Source organism: Alligator sinensis, unplaced genomic scaffold (assembly GCF_000455745.1).
Source record: "Alligator sinensis unplaced genomic scaffold, ASM45574v1 scaffold489_1, whole genome shotgun sequence".
Classification (NCBI taxonomy): domain Eukaryota; kingdom Metazoa; phylum Chordata; order Crocodylia; family Alligatoridae; genus Alligator; species Alligator sinensis.
The window spans coordinates 2,189,217-2,205,630 of NW_005841901.1; the positions used below are offsets into that span (position 1 = coordinate 2,189,217).

Here is a 16,414-nt window from a genome sequence, read left to right on the forward strand (position 1 = left end):
ATAATTAAGCAAAGTTGTTATTGGTATTTTAGTATATATGTAATATGCACAGGCCCGTTTTCTACAGAAGATACCCAGGGAACTTAATTTAAATAATTTGCTGATGCATTAAGTGGGAATCAAGACCCTGAACTTTGAAGTGAAAGATCTGAATCTAATTCAGTATACCATAGTGCCTCATGCAGGGTCTTTTCCTCCTCTCCCTTCAACCCCCCTCTCCCCCCATTCTGTAGTTAGTTGAATTAAAAAAAACTGGATTAAAAATGTTTTTTCACTGGTGCATGGTGCTATGAGAGAAGCAGATGAAAAGGACTAGTAAAGTACTTGGTTTTATTAGTCACATTTTTCAGATGAATAAATTATGTGACTTGCCTGGGAGGGCCTTTGGTCTGGAAGTTTAAACAGTTGATACTGAACTAAAAGGTGTGGAGTGTTATGGTTGACACTTTCAGCTAATCTCTGCCACCCTTACAAATACTGAATAGCACTTTGCTTTTCACATCAGAAGATACCAGATCTGGCTGAGTAAGTATAGCATAATCTTAGAAATTTGTTGTGATTTTTTTTTTTAACATTCCTCTGAGGATGTGGCTAACAGCTACATAGGGTATCTGCCCACCTTTTCAGCTGTGTTCATAGTGATTCACTCTAAACTTGGCCAGACCCACTCTCCTTTAACTGTATATATTCATAATGTAATTATAAAACACAAACTGTTTATTTAGATAGAAGGAAAAAATAAAGAGATGCTGAAGACAAAAAAAACTAATTCTGATAACTTCCAAAAGTAAAAAAACAAAAACAAAATTATAATAATAAAAGCTTTAACTTACAAAAGCAGATAGCAACATAATTAATAGTTAAGGATTATATCAACGTTATACTGAATATGTAAGAATTAAACACCTTATCAAATACCATTACAATTAATGCTAAGTGCTAGAATTCTGTAAAAAATTTAACCTAGGTTTATATTTGTTACTAATGGCTGTGGAAAACATTCGTCAGGCCAGGGCCTCAAACCTGGGGTCTTAGTCTGGCTATCAAGGGCGCTCATCCCAGCCTGCCACCCTACAGTTGATCACCCATCCTGATTCAGACTGGCTTGAAGCCTCCAGCAGGGCCTAACCCTCCACCCACTTCCTGTCATCGGTGTGTCAGCTGACCCTCCAATTCCCTCATATAAACCCCTGCTCAGGACCAGAAAATGTCTGGACAACAGGGCTCAAACTGACCCAAAACTACTTTGCCATTCCCATTAGCTTGCTGCCCAACTCTACACTCTGCTTGATCTCCTGGCTTCTTGAATTGGTTCACTCCTAGACCCTGCTCTAGAATTGAACTCCTGGCTTCCTGACCTGGTTTGCCCTCAGATTCTGCTCACTCATCCTGACCTTGGTTGGCACCTCAATCCCCTAGTAGCTCCAGACCTGGACACCCATGTCCTGGCATGACAGTTTTCCAGGACCACCTCCATTTGGTGAAGAGGGTCTGGGATGGAGCCCAATCCCCTACCAGGGCCCTTGGAGCCCCCCTGAAATTGATAAAATAGGGCTACCTCATTCCAGTGGGTGTCTGCTGTGTTGCAGCAGAAAAGGGACACATAGGTGGTGGGAAAATTGTCTGAGTCCCAACATTAGTAACTCCCAAAACCCATGCAGATTGACCTGGGGGTGCGAACACCTTACCCAAGATGTGTGGGAGAAATGCTACCAGCATGACCTCTCTCTCTTGTGGGGACACAGGACACAGATTTGTCAGGTGCCCCAAGACAGGACTAGGGAAACAAGCTACCCAGGCCCAGCACCACAAACTCTTCTCACTCATTTAATAATGGAAATCTACAGTAAGCCTGATCCTTGGAACCCTCAGTTAAGTTATATGATCCACCTCCAGGTCCCAGGTCAAATCCACCTACTTCTAGTTCTAACTGCTTTATTGGACTCTGGGAAAGCAAGCAACTTTATTGACAAGACTGTGACCCAGGCCTTAAGAATCCTTTTATAGTGGCAGTCTAAGCAAGAGATCACTGAAACTATAGACCCCTCTTGCGTCCAGCCCATAGAATAGGAAACTGCCACCCTGCAGCTGAACATCCATGGACACTATGAGATGCTATGCATTGAAGCATTCTGTTTCCTGTATTACTAATTAGTTTTGGGATTCCCCTGGGTCATCTGCCACAACCCCTTAGTTAATTAGAAATTTCTGGGAAGTTTACTTTGGTTCCAGCTACTGCCAGCAACATTGCTGGAACCCCGGGATGGTTACCAGCCGTATGATTTAAGCAAAGGTTCTGACCACCGTCACCCCCTATGGGATTCAGCATCCTGAGGTCAAACCCAGCATACCCCAAAAATACCAAAATTTCACTGACTTATTCAATAAAGAAAACATGGATGTCCTTGTCCCATCAATCTGCAGCCAAGGGGAAAAGATTTCAGTGGAGCATATCTATGCCATATCAGAGTCAGAACTTGCTGTCCTACAAGAAATACCTGCAGAAGAACCTGGACCACAGGTTCATGAGAAAGTCCACCTGACCCACTGGAACCCCTGTCCTGTTGGTCAAGAAGAAGGATAGGAGCCTCAGCCTTTGTGTGGATTGTCAGGCCCTGAAGCAGGTCTCCATCTACAATCAGTACCCTTTAATGGAAAATCATCTACATATTCACCGAGCTCGACCTCTGGAGAGCATATCACTAGGTGAGAGTCAGGGCTGGTGATGAATGCCACTTGGAGTATTTAGTTATGCCCTTTGGTTTCACCAACATCCCAGTCACATTTCAGCACATCATTAACATGTTGTGAGACCTCTTGGACAAATTCATTATCGCTTACCTGGATGACGTTCTAATCTTCTCGGAAGACTCTGACCAGCAAGTGTCACATATCCAGGTAGTGCTAGAGAGGCTGTGCCAACATGGCCTTTTTAGAAAGATGGAGAAACATGTCTTTGACCAAATCTCCTGAGTGCCTTTGATAAAACCTGAGTTTCTTGACTTATTTTGTCCCCAGAATGCTTAAAAATGCCCCCCCTCCGCCCCCCCAAAAAATCTAGGCCATCTGAAAGTAGAAGGTACCCCAGGATGTCAAAGAATTCCAAAAACAGGCTTCTTTACTATTCATTCCATCCAGGAAGAGCACAGACCAACTGCAGAAGCTTCGTCAACCTGATGAAGGGTATTTATACACAAAGACTTGCAAAGAAGAATTTTTCCAACTATTTGAGTTGATCTAATAAAAGATATCATGTTTACCCAAAGGACCATATCTCCCTATGTCCTTAGACCAACATGGCTGCAACCTATAGCCCTGCACTTTTACCAGTGGTTCATCACCAGTGTTGCCCAGGGGGTGTCTCTTCTCACTGCTGTGTAAAAACATCCAATTGTTCTGGTCTGTGGAAGCCCAACAAACCGTCAAATACCCAAAGCAGGTCTTTACTTCTGCCCTTGTTTTAACCTTTCCAGATCCAGCCTTGCCATGTGTGCTGGAAACAAATGTTTTTAGCATGACAGTAGGTGCAGTGCTCTTAGTGTCAGGGCCTGGAAGAGGCCCTGCACCTCTGTGCTGCCTCCTCCTGCAAGCTCATCCCACTAAAACAAAATCATGAGATTTTGGACTGCAAACTCTTGGCCATCTGAGCAGCTTTTGTGGAGCGGGGCATGCCACAAGGTAAGTTTTTACTGACCATAAGATCTAGAAATACTTCCAAAAGGCTTAGTCTCCCAGCTAGAGGCAACTTTGGCTACTCTGATTCCAATATGACTTTCAGATACATTGCCAGCCCAGGCCTAGAAATGAAAAGGCAAACACTGCTCCTGTAAAGGTGAGTATGACACATATTCAAGAGTCACATGACTCTAGCCCTATTCTATGGCTTCATAACTTCATCAGCACCATATTAACAATAGACCTGCTCTCCCTGCTTTGTGCCAACACCCAGGGGAAAATACTCCCAGAAGAGCAGACCATCTTCATGCAGTAACTACACTGGGTCCAGGGTGGCATCATATTTACCCAAGGTAGTAGGATCTACATGTTCCTGGATCTGGGTAGATTAACCATCCTTCACCTAAGCCACAACTCCCTGCTAGCAGACCACCCTGTAACCAAGACCAACTGCCTCACATCCCACTATTTTTGCTGGTTATGACTACGCAAGACAGTGCAGGCCTTTGTCCGCTCTTGCAATGTTTGAGTCCACACCAAGAGACCCCTTCAGAAGCCTTGCAGACTCCTTGAACCCCTCCCCATCCTGCCTTAGCTGTGATCTACAGTCTCACAGGACTTTATTGTCGAGCCTCCAGTTTCAAGTGGTTGTTATGCAATCCTGACCATAATGGACCAGCTTACACAAATGGCCCACTTCATCCCATGCACAGGCCTTTTCTCAGGAAAAGATATAGCCTGGCTGTGGTTGGACCACATGGGGAGAAAACTTTGTCTTGGATTTAAGTAAATATGGTAGTAGTCTAGGCCCAACCTTTATTTTACCAGTCTTGCCAACTGAATAACAAAGATCCTTCAGACTTCGCAAGTATTGAAGTTTGCTGAAATCTTGAATGATGGCTATAGTTGAAGATAATTTTTAGGATTAAAAGTCATTTTCTTTACTCTCTATCATTGAAAGCTACATGCTCCACAAAAACAAAAGAATGATTTATTTCTGTGATTTCCACTGCTCTTATATCTTTAACCGTGTCTTTTGTGACCTGACAGGGATAAAAAAAGAGCAAGAACAAAATATAATGTGCATTTAAAAATTAGCTGTGTGCACTCCGGTACTAGAAATGCTACAAAGCACCTCAGTCATCATTGTGCTGCATGACACAAGTTATGGATCTATGACCTAATTGCTTGTTTGTGCTTTAATACTTTGGATTTCTTTTAATTTTAACCTCATTCTGATTTTTCTGGAGTATAGTACTTATTTTGCTGTGGTAGTTACAAGATTCCTGTAACTTATTTCTTTAAATTCCAGTTGTGTATTCTCAATCTGAACTTAATACAAATTTAGTCTTTAGGTTGGTAATATGATCATAAAGCTCTACCATTTAAAATATTGTAAGAAATGTTAGGTTTTTTATAGCCAATTGTTTATAATTGTTTTATATTTCTTATTTATCAGAACCAACGTACATCACAATAGGCCCACCCACATGTGAGATGTTGGTGAACTGCACATTGACTGAAAAAGATTGCATCTACAGTTTCAAACTGGATCCAAATGGTTGCCGCATTTGTCAGTGCAAAACTAGTGAGTATAAAAAAATCTTTGTGGGTTAGAAGGTGTATCAAAGTATTCATCAAAATGTTTAAATGGTTTCTGCTCCTCATGGTTGAATAAACCTGTGAAAATCTGAAATGGAAATACCAGTATATGGGTGCATCAAGTTGTTCAGTTGTAAGGCTGACTATTTGCTTCAGACATTGACTTTGTTTATTAGGAGAAGGATAACTGAAGTCTTTGGCAGGTAATATTGATAAATACATAGATTTTAAAAGCTGTGGGTAAAAGATATGGGAGAAATGGCCCCTTCAGAGAATCCTTTTACACTACAAATTTCATTTTTAAAATTATGTACATTAATAGAATAGCTTTTATATACATCAACTATTTTTAATTCCAGGTCTGGAAGTTTTAAATGATTATTTATTGCTCTTGGGGGAGAAATCAATATAAATGAAGTATAACTAGTTCTAAGATTTGCATGAATTTTATAGTTGCTATTTACATCAGATTTTTATTTGACGTAGTTTTCATTTGACGTGATTTTTTTCCAATGAAGAAATAGTGTTGATATATCAGTTATGGTAGCATTCTCTTAAGAAAACAGAGAAACTTGCTTTCTCTGTATACATTTACTTGTAATCAGTGAAATGAAATGAAAGATAATGATCATTTGTAAGAGATGCTGCCCCAGTTGCAGGGCAGATTGCAGTATAACTTGTCACTCTACCTTAGAAGTTATGACAAGGGAAGGTCTTAAGCTGTTTGAGTGCAAGTGAACAGACATTCACTTTTGATTCCAGAAATCCAGCCACATGCTGACAGTGGCCCAGGCCAGAAGCAGGGGAGGTGGAAGGAGGTGGTACTAGAGCAATGGTCTCAATCCACCAGTAGATCTCGGAGCCTCTTGGAGATGATCTGGGGCTGGGGTGGGGGGCTGAGTGCCTGCATGCATGCACGCTTGTACCCCAGCTCATCAGGTCAGTCCGCGGGGGAGGGAAGGTGCAGGGGCTAGACTGAGGCCCCCCGTGGTGAGGGAAAGCGCCCCTGTGGACAGGAAGCCCCCGCGGCTCAGGGACAGAGGCCCCCACAGACAGGGACAGAGGCGAAACCAGGGGTAAGTTGAGTGGGGCCCCGACCAGGAGAGACTTACCTGCTGGGAAGGCATGCCCCCAAATAATTTTTTCTCCTTCTGCTTCGATCTGCCCCCCACTTCCCTTCCCACAGACTTACCTGCTGCAAGGGAGGGAAGGGGAGTTTGCAGCAGTGCACTGTAGATCTTGAGTTGTTTTTAAATGCCAAAGGTGATCTCCTACTTAACGTTGGAAACCACTGCGCTAGAGCATGTCTCCCTGCTCTGCTAGAGCAGACAGCTTAGGCCAAGGATAGCCTGCCCACCTTCTGATGGGGGAGCGGAGTGCAGGGGAGATTTGAACTAGTTTCTGATCACTTGATACCAGTTTGCGTAATTTCTGTCCCTAGCCGGTAAGTTCATTGGAGTTCTACAGGTGAAGCCTGGCCAGGAGAAGCTCTGAATTAAGTTATTGCTCTGAGCCCCTTTTCTTGCTTCATCTCACCTGACTTTATTTACATTCTAGCTTTGAAATTTCAGGAATGCGAATGATCTGTGGTTCTCTGTCCCTTACCATTCCAGGTGGAATTTCCACCATAAAGGCATAGGCGTTATTGTTGTCTAAGCATAGCCGAAAGTATCTAGAGACTGATCCTAAGCCAAGGACTTAGTTTTAGTTGTTTGCACAATTTGTTTGTTTTCTTTGAATGTTAAGGGTGATCAAAGTCCAGCAGGGAATAATGTGGAAAGTAAACAATAACAGTGGTAGCCCTGAAGATACTTATTTTAAAAATCAACTGCACTTGTAAGAAGGGAAAGCACCCACTGATTTCAACAGGAGCTGGATTGAACTCTTTATCACTTTTCTATCTTAAGACATAGGGGCACAAGATTCCCTTAACTTCTTCCTGCAAAAAGCAGTATCAATCTGTTAAGTCAGCATTGCATTGGATAGGTCTTATTTCAACAAGTTTATAAATTAAAAGTATGTTTTAAACTATTTTGTATCACTGTTTATTTATAGCCCAAAACTCTGAATAATCTCCAATAGATATCATAGAGAGGAAAAATATATATTTCCACTACTTACATTGTATAAAAAAAATTGGATGCTAATCTTTGTATCTGCAGACATGGTTCCTTGGGTAAATATGATATCTTTTATTAGACCAACTAAATAGCTGGGAAAATTGTTCTTTGCAATAGAGGTGCACCAATACATCGGCCCAATATCGGATTGGCACTGATATAGAGAAAATTGATTGCATCGGAAATTGGCCTAATGTGGCCAATAATTTGGCCTAATGTGGCCAATAATTTGTCCAATAAATGCCCATGCATGTGTGCAGTGAGGAGCCACAGCCCAGCAGCTTGGAGAGCTGTGTGCAGCTGGTAAGTCTGTTGTGGTGAAAGGGAAGGGGGGAGGGAAGAGGTGTGGGGGAGCAGATCAACGCCCCCCCATAGTGAGGGAGGGAGTGGGGCAGGGGCTGAGGCAGGCACCTGGGGGGGTGCCTCCAGATCTGCGTGGGGGGGGCAGGAGGGGCTGCAGCTGTGGGCTGGGGCCAGGGCTGCACTGGGCTTTTCCCAGTGCATGGGGGGGGTAGTTCCCCTCCCAGCACTGCCACTGCCTGCCCTGAGCACAGCCCAGCCCAGCCCAACCCCTGCCAGGAAGAGCTCAGCACAGCCCTGGCCCACAGCTGCAGCCTACCCTGTCCCTGCACAGATCTAGGGGCACACACCCCCATGCCCTTCCATAGTGTGCGCAGCAGCAGGAGCCACCCCATGCCCCCTGGATGAGCTATGACTCCATCCCATGCCTTGCCCCGCCGCAGCTGCGCAGTGCCTGCCTCAGCCCCACTCCCTTCCTCACCGCAGGGGCCTTGATCTGCACCCCCTCACACCCCTTTCCTCCCCCCTCCCCTTTTACCACAACAGACTTACAGCTGCACACAGCTGTATTGGAAATCGGATCTGTATCAGCCGATATGCCTCCTTAAAAATTGGCTATTGCTATTGGCCCTCGAAATCTCTATTGGTGCACCCCTACTTTGCAAGCTTTCAAGTACAAACACCCTTCTTCAGGCATAGGGAGAGTCTGCTGTTGTTTTGTGTTCTCCTGGATGGAACAGAAGCCAATATGCAAAATGCAGGTCTGTGAAAATGCGACTGCCTGGCAGTGAGGATCAGAGGCCATGGGAGACAATAGATGTGAGGTAGGTAGGAGAGGTGGGGAAGGGGGAATATTGGGCTGATAATAGATTGTAGCTGGCAAAATGCAGATGGGTTGCCTGGGGTTATCGGATGACAGGCAAGTTACAATCTGCCATAAATCCAATGTCTATTCAGAGACGACCTGTGCAGGGTGTCAGGCCTGGGGCAAATCAGCCTGTGCGGAGCCTCACCCTTGGACATGAGGAAGCTGGCAGCGGATTTGGTGGCAAGGGGGGGGCAGGGTGCCGAGTGGCTGGATGTGGTGGATTTGGGGGAGGAGGGGAGTACCAAGCAGCCAGCTGGCCATGAAGCCAGCAGCAGTGTAGAGTTGCCATGGCCACTCTGTGGGGCTCTGCAGGGCCTCCAAAGCATGAAGCCCAGGGCGGTCGCCCCAATTTGCACCCCCTCCCCACCCCCGGGAAGGCCCTGTCTATTTTTAGTCTGTGATTTTTTTGTATCCGGTTTATGAAGTGAAGTTCATAGGCTTGTCTACAAAAGGTGTTTTGTAAATTCCCTTTGAGGATTAGAATTGAGAGATTGGAAAGAGTTGTTGTCTTGTGAGAAGTGGCCACTCAAAGGGAATTGGCTCTTTTTGTCTTGAATAGATTTTCAGTGTGCGTTCATTCTTGTGCATGGTTGTTGTTTGGTTTCTCCTACATATTTTCCATCAGGGCATTTGGTGCACTGGATTAGATGTATAACATTTCTGGAGGTGCATATGTAAGATCAAGGAGTGGTGATGTGTCTGTTGGGTGTAGTTATTGTGTAGGCGAGCCTATGAACTTCACTTCATAAATCTAATGGATACAAAAAATCATGAACTAAATATAGACATTGGATTTATGGCACATTATAACCTGCCTAACATCTGATAACCCTAGGTAAACTCTCTGTAGTTTACCAGCTACATTCTGTTACCAAGTCACCATTCCTCCCTCCCCCACCTACCTGTGTCACACTTAAGCTAAGTACAGATAGTCAAAAAGCCTGATGCTGAATTGATTCAGTTTCTGCAGGTTAGTCTAAGATACGCGGATTAAATTGAAACAGAAGTGAACAGACGTTGGCTTCTCTTCCATCCAGGAGAACGCAAAACTCCAGCAAACTCTCCCTATGCCTGAAAAAGGGTGTTTGTGCTTCAAAGCTTACAAAAAACAATTTTTCCAGCTAAATAGTTTGTCTAATAAAAGGTATCACATTTACCCAAAGAGCCTTGTCTGCCTATGTCCTTAGACCAACATGGCTACAACCAACCCCCTCCCCTACCACCGAAATCTTTTTATCATTTACATTACCTAGGTAGAGGTCCTTCCACCAGGAGATGTGAAAAGAAAACATTGATATCGCTTCCCCACAAAATGAGCTCTTGTTTGCCAAACAGTTGATAATTTTCTTGTCTCCACCAGGTGGGGATCTTGAGCTTGCTGAATGAAATGAGTTAAGTCTTTTGGAGAATATTTTTTTTTCTTTCATTCCCCTTCACATTCTTTTGGTCATAGAAAACATTTTTTGTATTTTGGAAATAGAAAGCACTTCTATTTTTTTTACACTTTCTCTAGAGTGTTTTGTGGGGCATTTCCTAATGTTTCTTACCCATATGGTGTTATATTGTGTCAGTTTTGCCACAACCTAATACAGAGGACAGTAAAGAATTGTATTCTTTGAAGACATTGTGATTTTCTTTATATAATTGAGGAAAATAACACAAGACAACGAAATAACAAATAAGTGTCAGAGCTGAGAGAAGAAATCACTTTCTAAAAGTGGAAAAAAAAACCCAAAGCAACCTTCAAATGTAACTAATCTTAAAATGTAGCTGCCTGATTTAACTCTTGCTGAATATATGGTCGGGATGTGAAGGATACTGTGTATGTTATTTTAAACTGAGTGTTGTTTTACTATTCTTAAAAATCTTGGATCAGATAGTAGTCTACATCTTGTAAAGCATTGAGCATAAGTGAAGAGATGGAGCAAAGGAGCATTTTAATTCTCCCAAATTCATGGGCTCATTTCTGTGCCAGCTTTAATCTTCATGGTTAATCTGCCTGGTGCTCCATTAGGGCCATTTTTGTAGTCATGGAATAGTCAAAGAGCCAGTACACTCCAGCTAACTCTCTGGAATGCCCAGTGTCCAAAAAGCTGCATCGCATGAAAATTTGTCCGGAAAAATCCTCATCTTGCCAGATGCACTTGGGCTAACTCTTGCTTTATTGTAGGCAGACCAGTGAAAGAAAACTTAAGAATACCAAGGGCCCAGGCTCTCTGTTCATGTAGACCACTTGAATTCTAGATTGTTTATGGATCTCATGCAAACCAGCCAACCACAATGAAACCTTCAAGCTTTAAATAAAGGAAGGAAGAAGAGTATCTTCAGAATTTCCACAATTAAGAATATCTGTCGAAAGGGCACAAACTCGCATTTCTCTTACATAAAGCATGTTGCTTGCTAGGCCCTGGTTTTATGGATACATGATAAATACCTGTCAATCCCTAATGAGATCCAAAGGGGATAGAGGTAGTGGGTTAGTTCTGTGGACATTGTGAACTTTTCTTGGGGTGATTCTCTAAAAATCTAAACCAGTTTATTCTTCATTTTCTGCCTCCACCTGAGTATAAAATTATACCATTTTAGGTTCCCTTAAACCACTTGTGATTCATTTAGATTTGCCTCTAAATTTGGCAGTGCCTTTTTTGAGCTATCTGTTTGTCTGGGATGCTCAGCTAGGTGTGGAGGATGTCAAAGATATGGCCTGCGGACCAGATCTGGCCCACAGAACCCCATCACTGAGCCCCTGGAGAAGCTCCTGGGTGTGAGATGACACACACCACATGCGGCAACCACTCCAAGATATGCAGTACACGCAGTGCCTGTTCCAGCCAGTCCGGGATCCTTGCCACATTCAGCATGTTGTTCCTCATTGCCCAAGCTAGTCTGGAATGCAGGCAACACACAGCACCCGTTCCAGCTGGTCCATGCCATGCTGCATGGCACCCAAGGGTCACAGACCAGCTGGAGCAGGTGATGTATGTCGCATGGTTCCAGGCTAGCAGGAGGGAGGGGCAGGGGACATGCAGTATGGGTCCCAGAGCAGAGACCCTGTGTGCTGCATCTGGCATAGGGGAAAGTTAGTATGTGGGAAGAGGACCTTGTGCCTGATCCACAGGGCCAAATTAGTTTGACACTCCTGAGTTAAGTGAAAGAGCTAACAACAAGAGTCCTTTCACAATCATTTTACATTGATCACAGTCCAGTTTCACTAACCTCCTTCCTAAATGTTTTCCTTTCTAGCAGTCCTTTCCTATGCATCTCCCCTCTAAAATCCCATCCCCCCAAAAAACCTATAAAAAAAGAGAGGGATAGGTCCACAGTCTACAATACAACAAAGAGCAGCAAACTGGAAGAAAAGGATAACAAGAGAAGAGAAAATAATTGATGAGAGATGACAACGGTGGTAAATTTTGCAATCATGTGATTGACACTGCAGTTGGGTTGCCTACAGCTGTGATTGCCTGGGAGAAGGGAGCCTGGTCAGTATGTTTAGGGGAAAGGACTTGTATAGGGAAAGGAAGCAGGAACCTATTGAAGTAATCCATGCTGCCTAGAGAATTCTCTTGCTCTCATGAGAAACGGTGTACTCCTTAAATAGTACTTGTTGATTGCTGCTGCATATGGTTTAGTGAGTCTAAAAAATAAAGGAGTAATTATTTTAGTTGGTAGCAAGAGAAGGCTGTATTCCTCTCTGGATCATAAGCAATGAGCTACATAGGCAGGAGTAGCCCTATTTAATAAACAAAATGACTAAGAACAAATATTTGTCAATGTGCTTAAGTAGTTGAGACTTGCACCTGATAAGAGATTTGTATTCTGTTTCTGGCTTATTTAACCTGTGAAGCCTTGCTTAATAGAAAAAGCTGTGAAAAGTGTGATTTAATGACACAAAAGTGAGTGTAGGACACATTGTCTCCTCATTTTCATTGCAGTGCACATTATCATAGGCATAAAGGTATTTTCTTGGGAACAGAAACAGCAGAGGAAGAATCCATTGTGTCTCTGTTCTATGCAGAAGTTCAGCAGCATACCTGGATTTCTAATGTTCTAAAGTATCATCCAATACTGACAAGTAGAATCTTAAGAGATTTAGCATCAAGCCAAAAGTGGGCTTTACTATGCTAATCACAGGCAAGTAATGGTGATTTTTCAGTAGCTTCATAAATCAGCCAAATCTAAATATATTTTCATCTGGCAAGCAAAAGACACCCTCCTGCCATCAGATGTTCTTTCTCCCATATATCAGAATCCTGCTACAAACTAATGGAGGCATTGGGGATCTTATAAAGGCAGAAAAAAATAATATAAGGTTGATGACTGCTCCTCCGTGCATGTGATACATAAATTCCTCCTGAAGTATTTTTAGGTAATTTGTCACTCACCAGCAGCGTGGCAGGGATGAAGAGTCTTCAGAAATAACTTAGCTGCGTGGATTTGTGACATAAGGAAGCAGAATAATTCTATGAAAAAAAGGACATTGAACCATGCTCCTCCAATATGCTGACATACTGAAAAGCAAGACATCTGATGGTCAACCTTGTCTGGCAAATTAAACCTTTGATGGCTAATGAAGAAATGGGGACCTATCAGAATGTTAGAAAAACACAAGGGGAACAGGAAGATGATGATCCTGACAGAGAATGATCCTTGTTGATTTCCAAAATAAAATACAAATGTTATCTGTAAATAAACAAGTACATAGAGGAGAATGGAAAATTATGTATTGAACAGGGGAGATCATGATGAACAAATCACGGTAGACGCAATTGATTTCCTTTCTTACTAGATATAGAACAAAAAAACCTTGAGGAAAAAAACCAGCAGAGGATAACAGTATAGTGATTTTAGTGAAGAATGCAATAGGCTTTCCAAAATCTAACTAGAAAATTCATTTGTATTGGATTGAATGTGATCTGTCACAGGAAGTGGAAACTGGCTGAAGGAGTGCAAAAACTAGATTACTTGCCAGTAACTTCATCTTCATATTGCCTCTACAAATCTAGTCTTGTGAATCCTGTGAATTTTCATTTCCATCTAGGAGAAATTTTACTATCTTTGCATTCTCCTATGCCTGAAGAAGCGTGTGTGTGCCCGACAGCTGGCAAATCAAGACTTTTTTTTTTTTTTTTTGCAAGTATCTAGTTTGTCTAATAAAAGATACCACCTCTAATAAAAGATACCAACTCTACCCAGAGTTCTGATTCCTTTTGCCTGTAGACCAATACGGCTACAATATGTAATCCTGTGAATCCTAGCACTATTTAAAGTAATTAGCCAGTGGGGCCATTAGCGCCTCAACACACCCATGAAACTTTCTTTTAGGCAAGGTATTAGTGAGTCACAGTGCCTCACTCCCTTCACTTTTAATCTGCTTATCATGAGTCAATACAGAAATTTTAAAGAAAGGAGGGAGGGTTAATGTGGATCTGAGGAGGCAATATATTCAGAGAATTCCAGTTACTGATAAGTAACCTAGTTTTCTCCTTCATAAATTTGCCTCCCCAGATCCCCACCCCTGAAGATTAACCAGCAGTAGCAATCCACACCAAGAAGACTGCTGAGGAGTGCTTAATTATAAAGGTACTGTAAAACAGCTCTCCTGATATTATCTAGCCTCAGCATCAAGAGAATAATGATGGGCAAAGGTATGAAACAGGTTCTATGTAGTCACACTATAAATCTCAGAAAAAAGACACTACACAAAGACATGTTGCAAATGCTGCCGGAGTTCTTGTTAAATAAATATTATGATTCTCTGGTACCTGAATCTTTGTACGTAGGCACATATGCTAGTTACTCTGAGGTAAAAGGGGAGAGGAATTTATTGTGCATCAGCCACTCTGCAGTAAGCGTATGTAGGCTTTTATATTGAGGGTTAAGGCACCACAGTTTACCATAGTCATCTATAGCAAAATACTGTCATCCTCATATGGTGGAACTGCCACCGATGAAAGTGAGATAAAAGCATGTATATATGCAGTTGCCACAGAGCAGCTGGCACACAGTCAATCCTTGCCCCCTTTAGCACTGAGTTAACTAGTTTTGTGTACATGTCCACATTCTGGATGCTAGAGGATTAAGCAAACAGAAACTTAAAAAGCTTCTAGGATTTCTTTGCAAAAGGCATAAGCAGTCTGGATGGCTTATCAAAGAATGGTTTTGCCTAGGTAGTAATCACAGCCTGCTTCACCTGAAAATTATAGAAGAAAGGCCCACATGAATAAATAAACCTGGAAAGAATCTGGGAAAGAAATGAAATCCAAGATGGAAATCCAGGACCACATGGACTCTGGATAGTGCATTAACAAATTGCAGTGAGGGGGCAGTGACTTACATGTTCAGCAACAGCTCAACAGTAGATGACCATTTACCTGCTCTTACCCCATGGCAAGTAAAAATTATACCAAGACAATTAATTGCCATAGTTGTAGAGCTAACTGCATCTCCATCTCCTCAGGTAATAAACCTCTTACCTTTACATATCTTGCGGTGAAATTTTGTAATTCTTGCTCGTAGACTAGGCCCTGAGCTGCAATACTCAGTAATTTTATGTCAACTATTTTTGCTGTTAGTCTGGCTGAATTTGAGTATATGCTGTCCTTCCCTTCAGAAGAACGAGAGTATGCAGTAATCAGACAGCCTTCTCAAAGCAAAATTATTTATTTTAGCAACGAGAACAAAGTATTTAGAGGGGAAAAATTCTAAAAAAAACAAAAATTCTACATGCATGCCTCTTATCCTAGGAAGCAAGGAAAGTTAGTTTCTTCAGATACACTTCACCCGGTGCATCAGTCTCAGTCTAATCCCCTTCAAATGACTACTGTGCTTTCTTAAGAGAATGCCTTTTGAAAACCTTAATATACTTCTTTTGTACTACTGTATTTCTGGGCTTGTTCACATCTTACTTAAAACTACATTTGTCATTTGGCTGGAGAAAGGCAGCACTATCTTCAAAGCCCATAGTTCCATCGTTGTCCCTTAACAGCATAAAAGTACTGAACAATGACTTAGCTTGAGACATTCTTTCCAGTCTTCCCTATTTTTCCCAGCAGGTCCTATTTAACTGACCCATATATTCAGAGACTAAATATCCCAATTACAAAGGATTTTTGGGTGGTGATTTCTTTTAACTGTGTTGCCAGGATAAACGTAGGCAATCCTTCAAGTGCAAGGTAGTGGTTATAGCGGTGTATAGTTCTCCTGTATAGTTTCATAGTAGCTAGGGTCAGGAGGGACCTGAACAGATCATCTAGCCTGACCCCCTGCTCCAGTTCCTATGATCCCAAGCATAATGGCATTAGGATGCAAATGACTGGCCAGGGTGTCAAGGCATCATTTTTTCCCAGAACTGAGGCACAGCTATTGTATGAAACCCTAGGACTCCACCAGTGACCTCCTGTGCTGCTTTCTTAGGCCTCTCTCCTGGAGTGCTAGAAGGGAACCTATTTATAACAGACTGTAATAGGAAGCCATTCCCCAGCCCCTATTACAAGCATGAATTTGAGTGCACTCAGGGTAATCAGAAAACTTATCTGGGAGTAGTGCCAGAAACATGCCAGGGGATGCATGATCCATCATGGTGGATGGGTCGGTTTCGACCTGGAAGGGTGTGGGCAGTGGGGTCCCGCAGGGCTCGGTCCTTGGACCGATACTCTTTAATGTCTTCATCAGCGACTTGGACGAGGGAGTGAAATGTACTCTGTCCAAGTTTGCAGATGTCCACCTCTCCCCATAGCTTTGTGTCACGCCGGAGGGCAGGGAACAGCTGCAAGCAGACCTGGACAGGTTGGACAAGTGGGCAGAAAACAACAGAATGCAGTTCAACAAGGAGAAATGCAAAGTGCTG

The 16,414-nt window shown here is 42.7% G+C and overlaps 1 protein-coding gene across 1 annotated transcript in view; it reads left to right on the plus strand.

Annotated features, from left to right (window-relative positions):
* Positions 1–16,414, plus strand: part of CRIM1 (cysteine rich transmembrane BMP regulator 1) — a 359,396-nt gene that overhangs the window by 245,173 nt on the left and 97,809 nt on the right. The window contains exon 8 of the mRNA XM_025197632.1: positions 5,135–5,263. Within this exon, the coding sequence (XP_025053417.1) occupies positions 5,135–5,263 (129 nt within the window). The remainder of the gene's footprint in view (positions 1–5,134; positions 5,264–16,414) is intronic.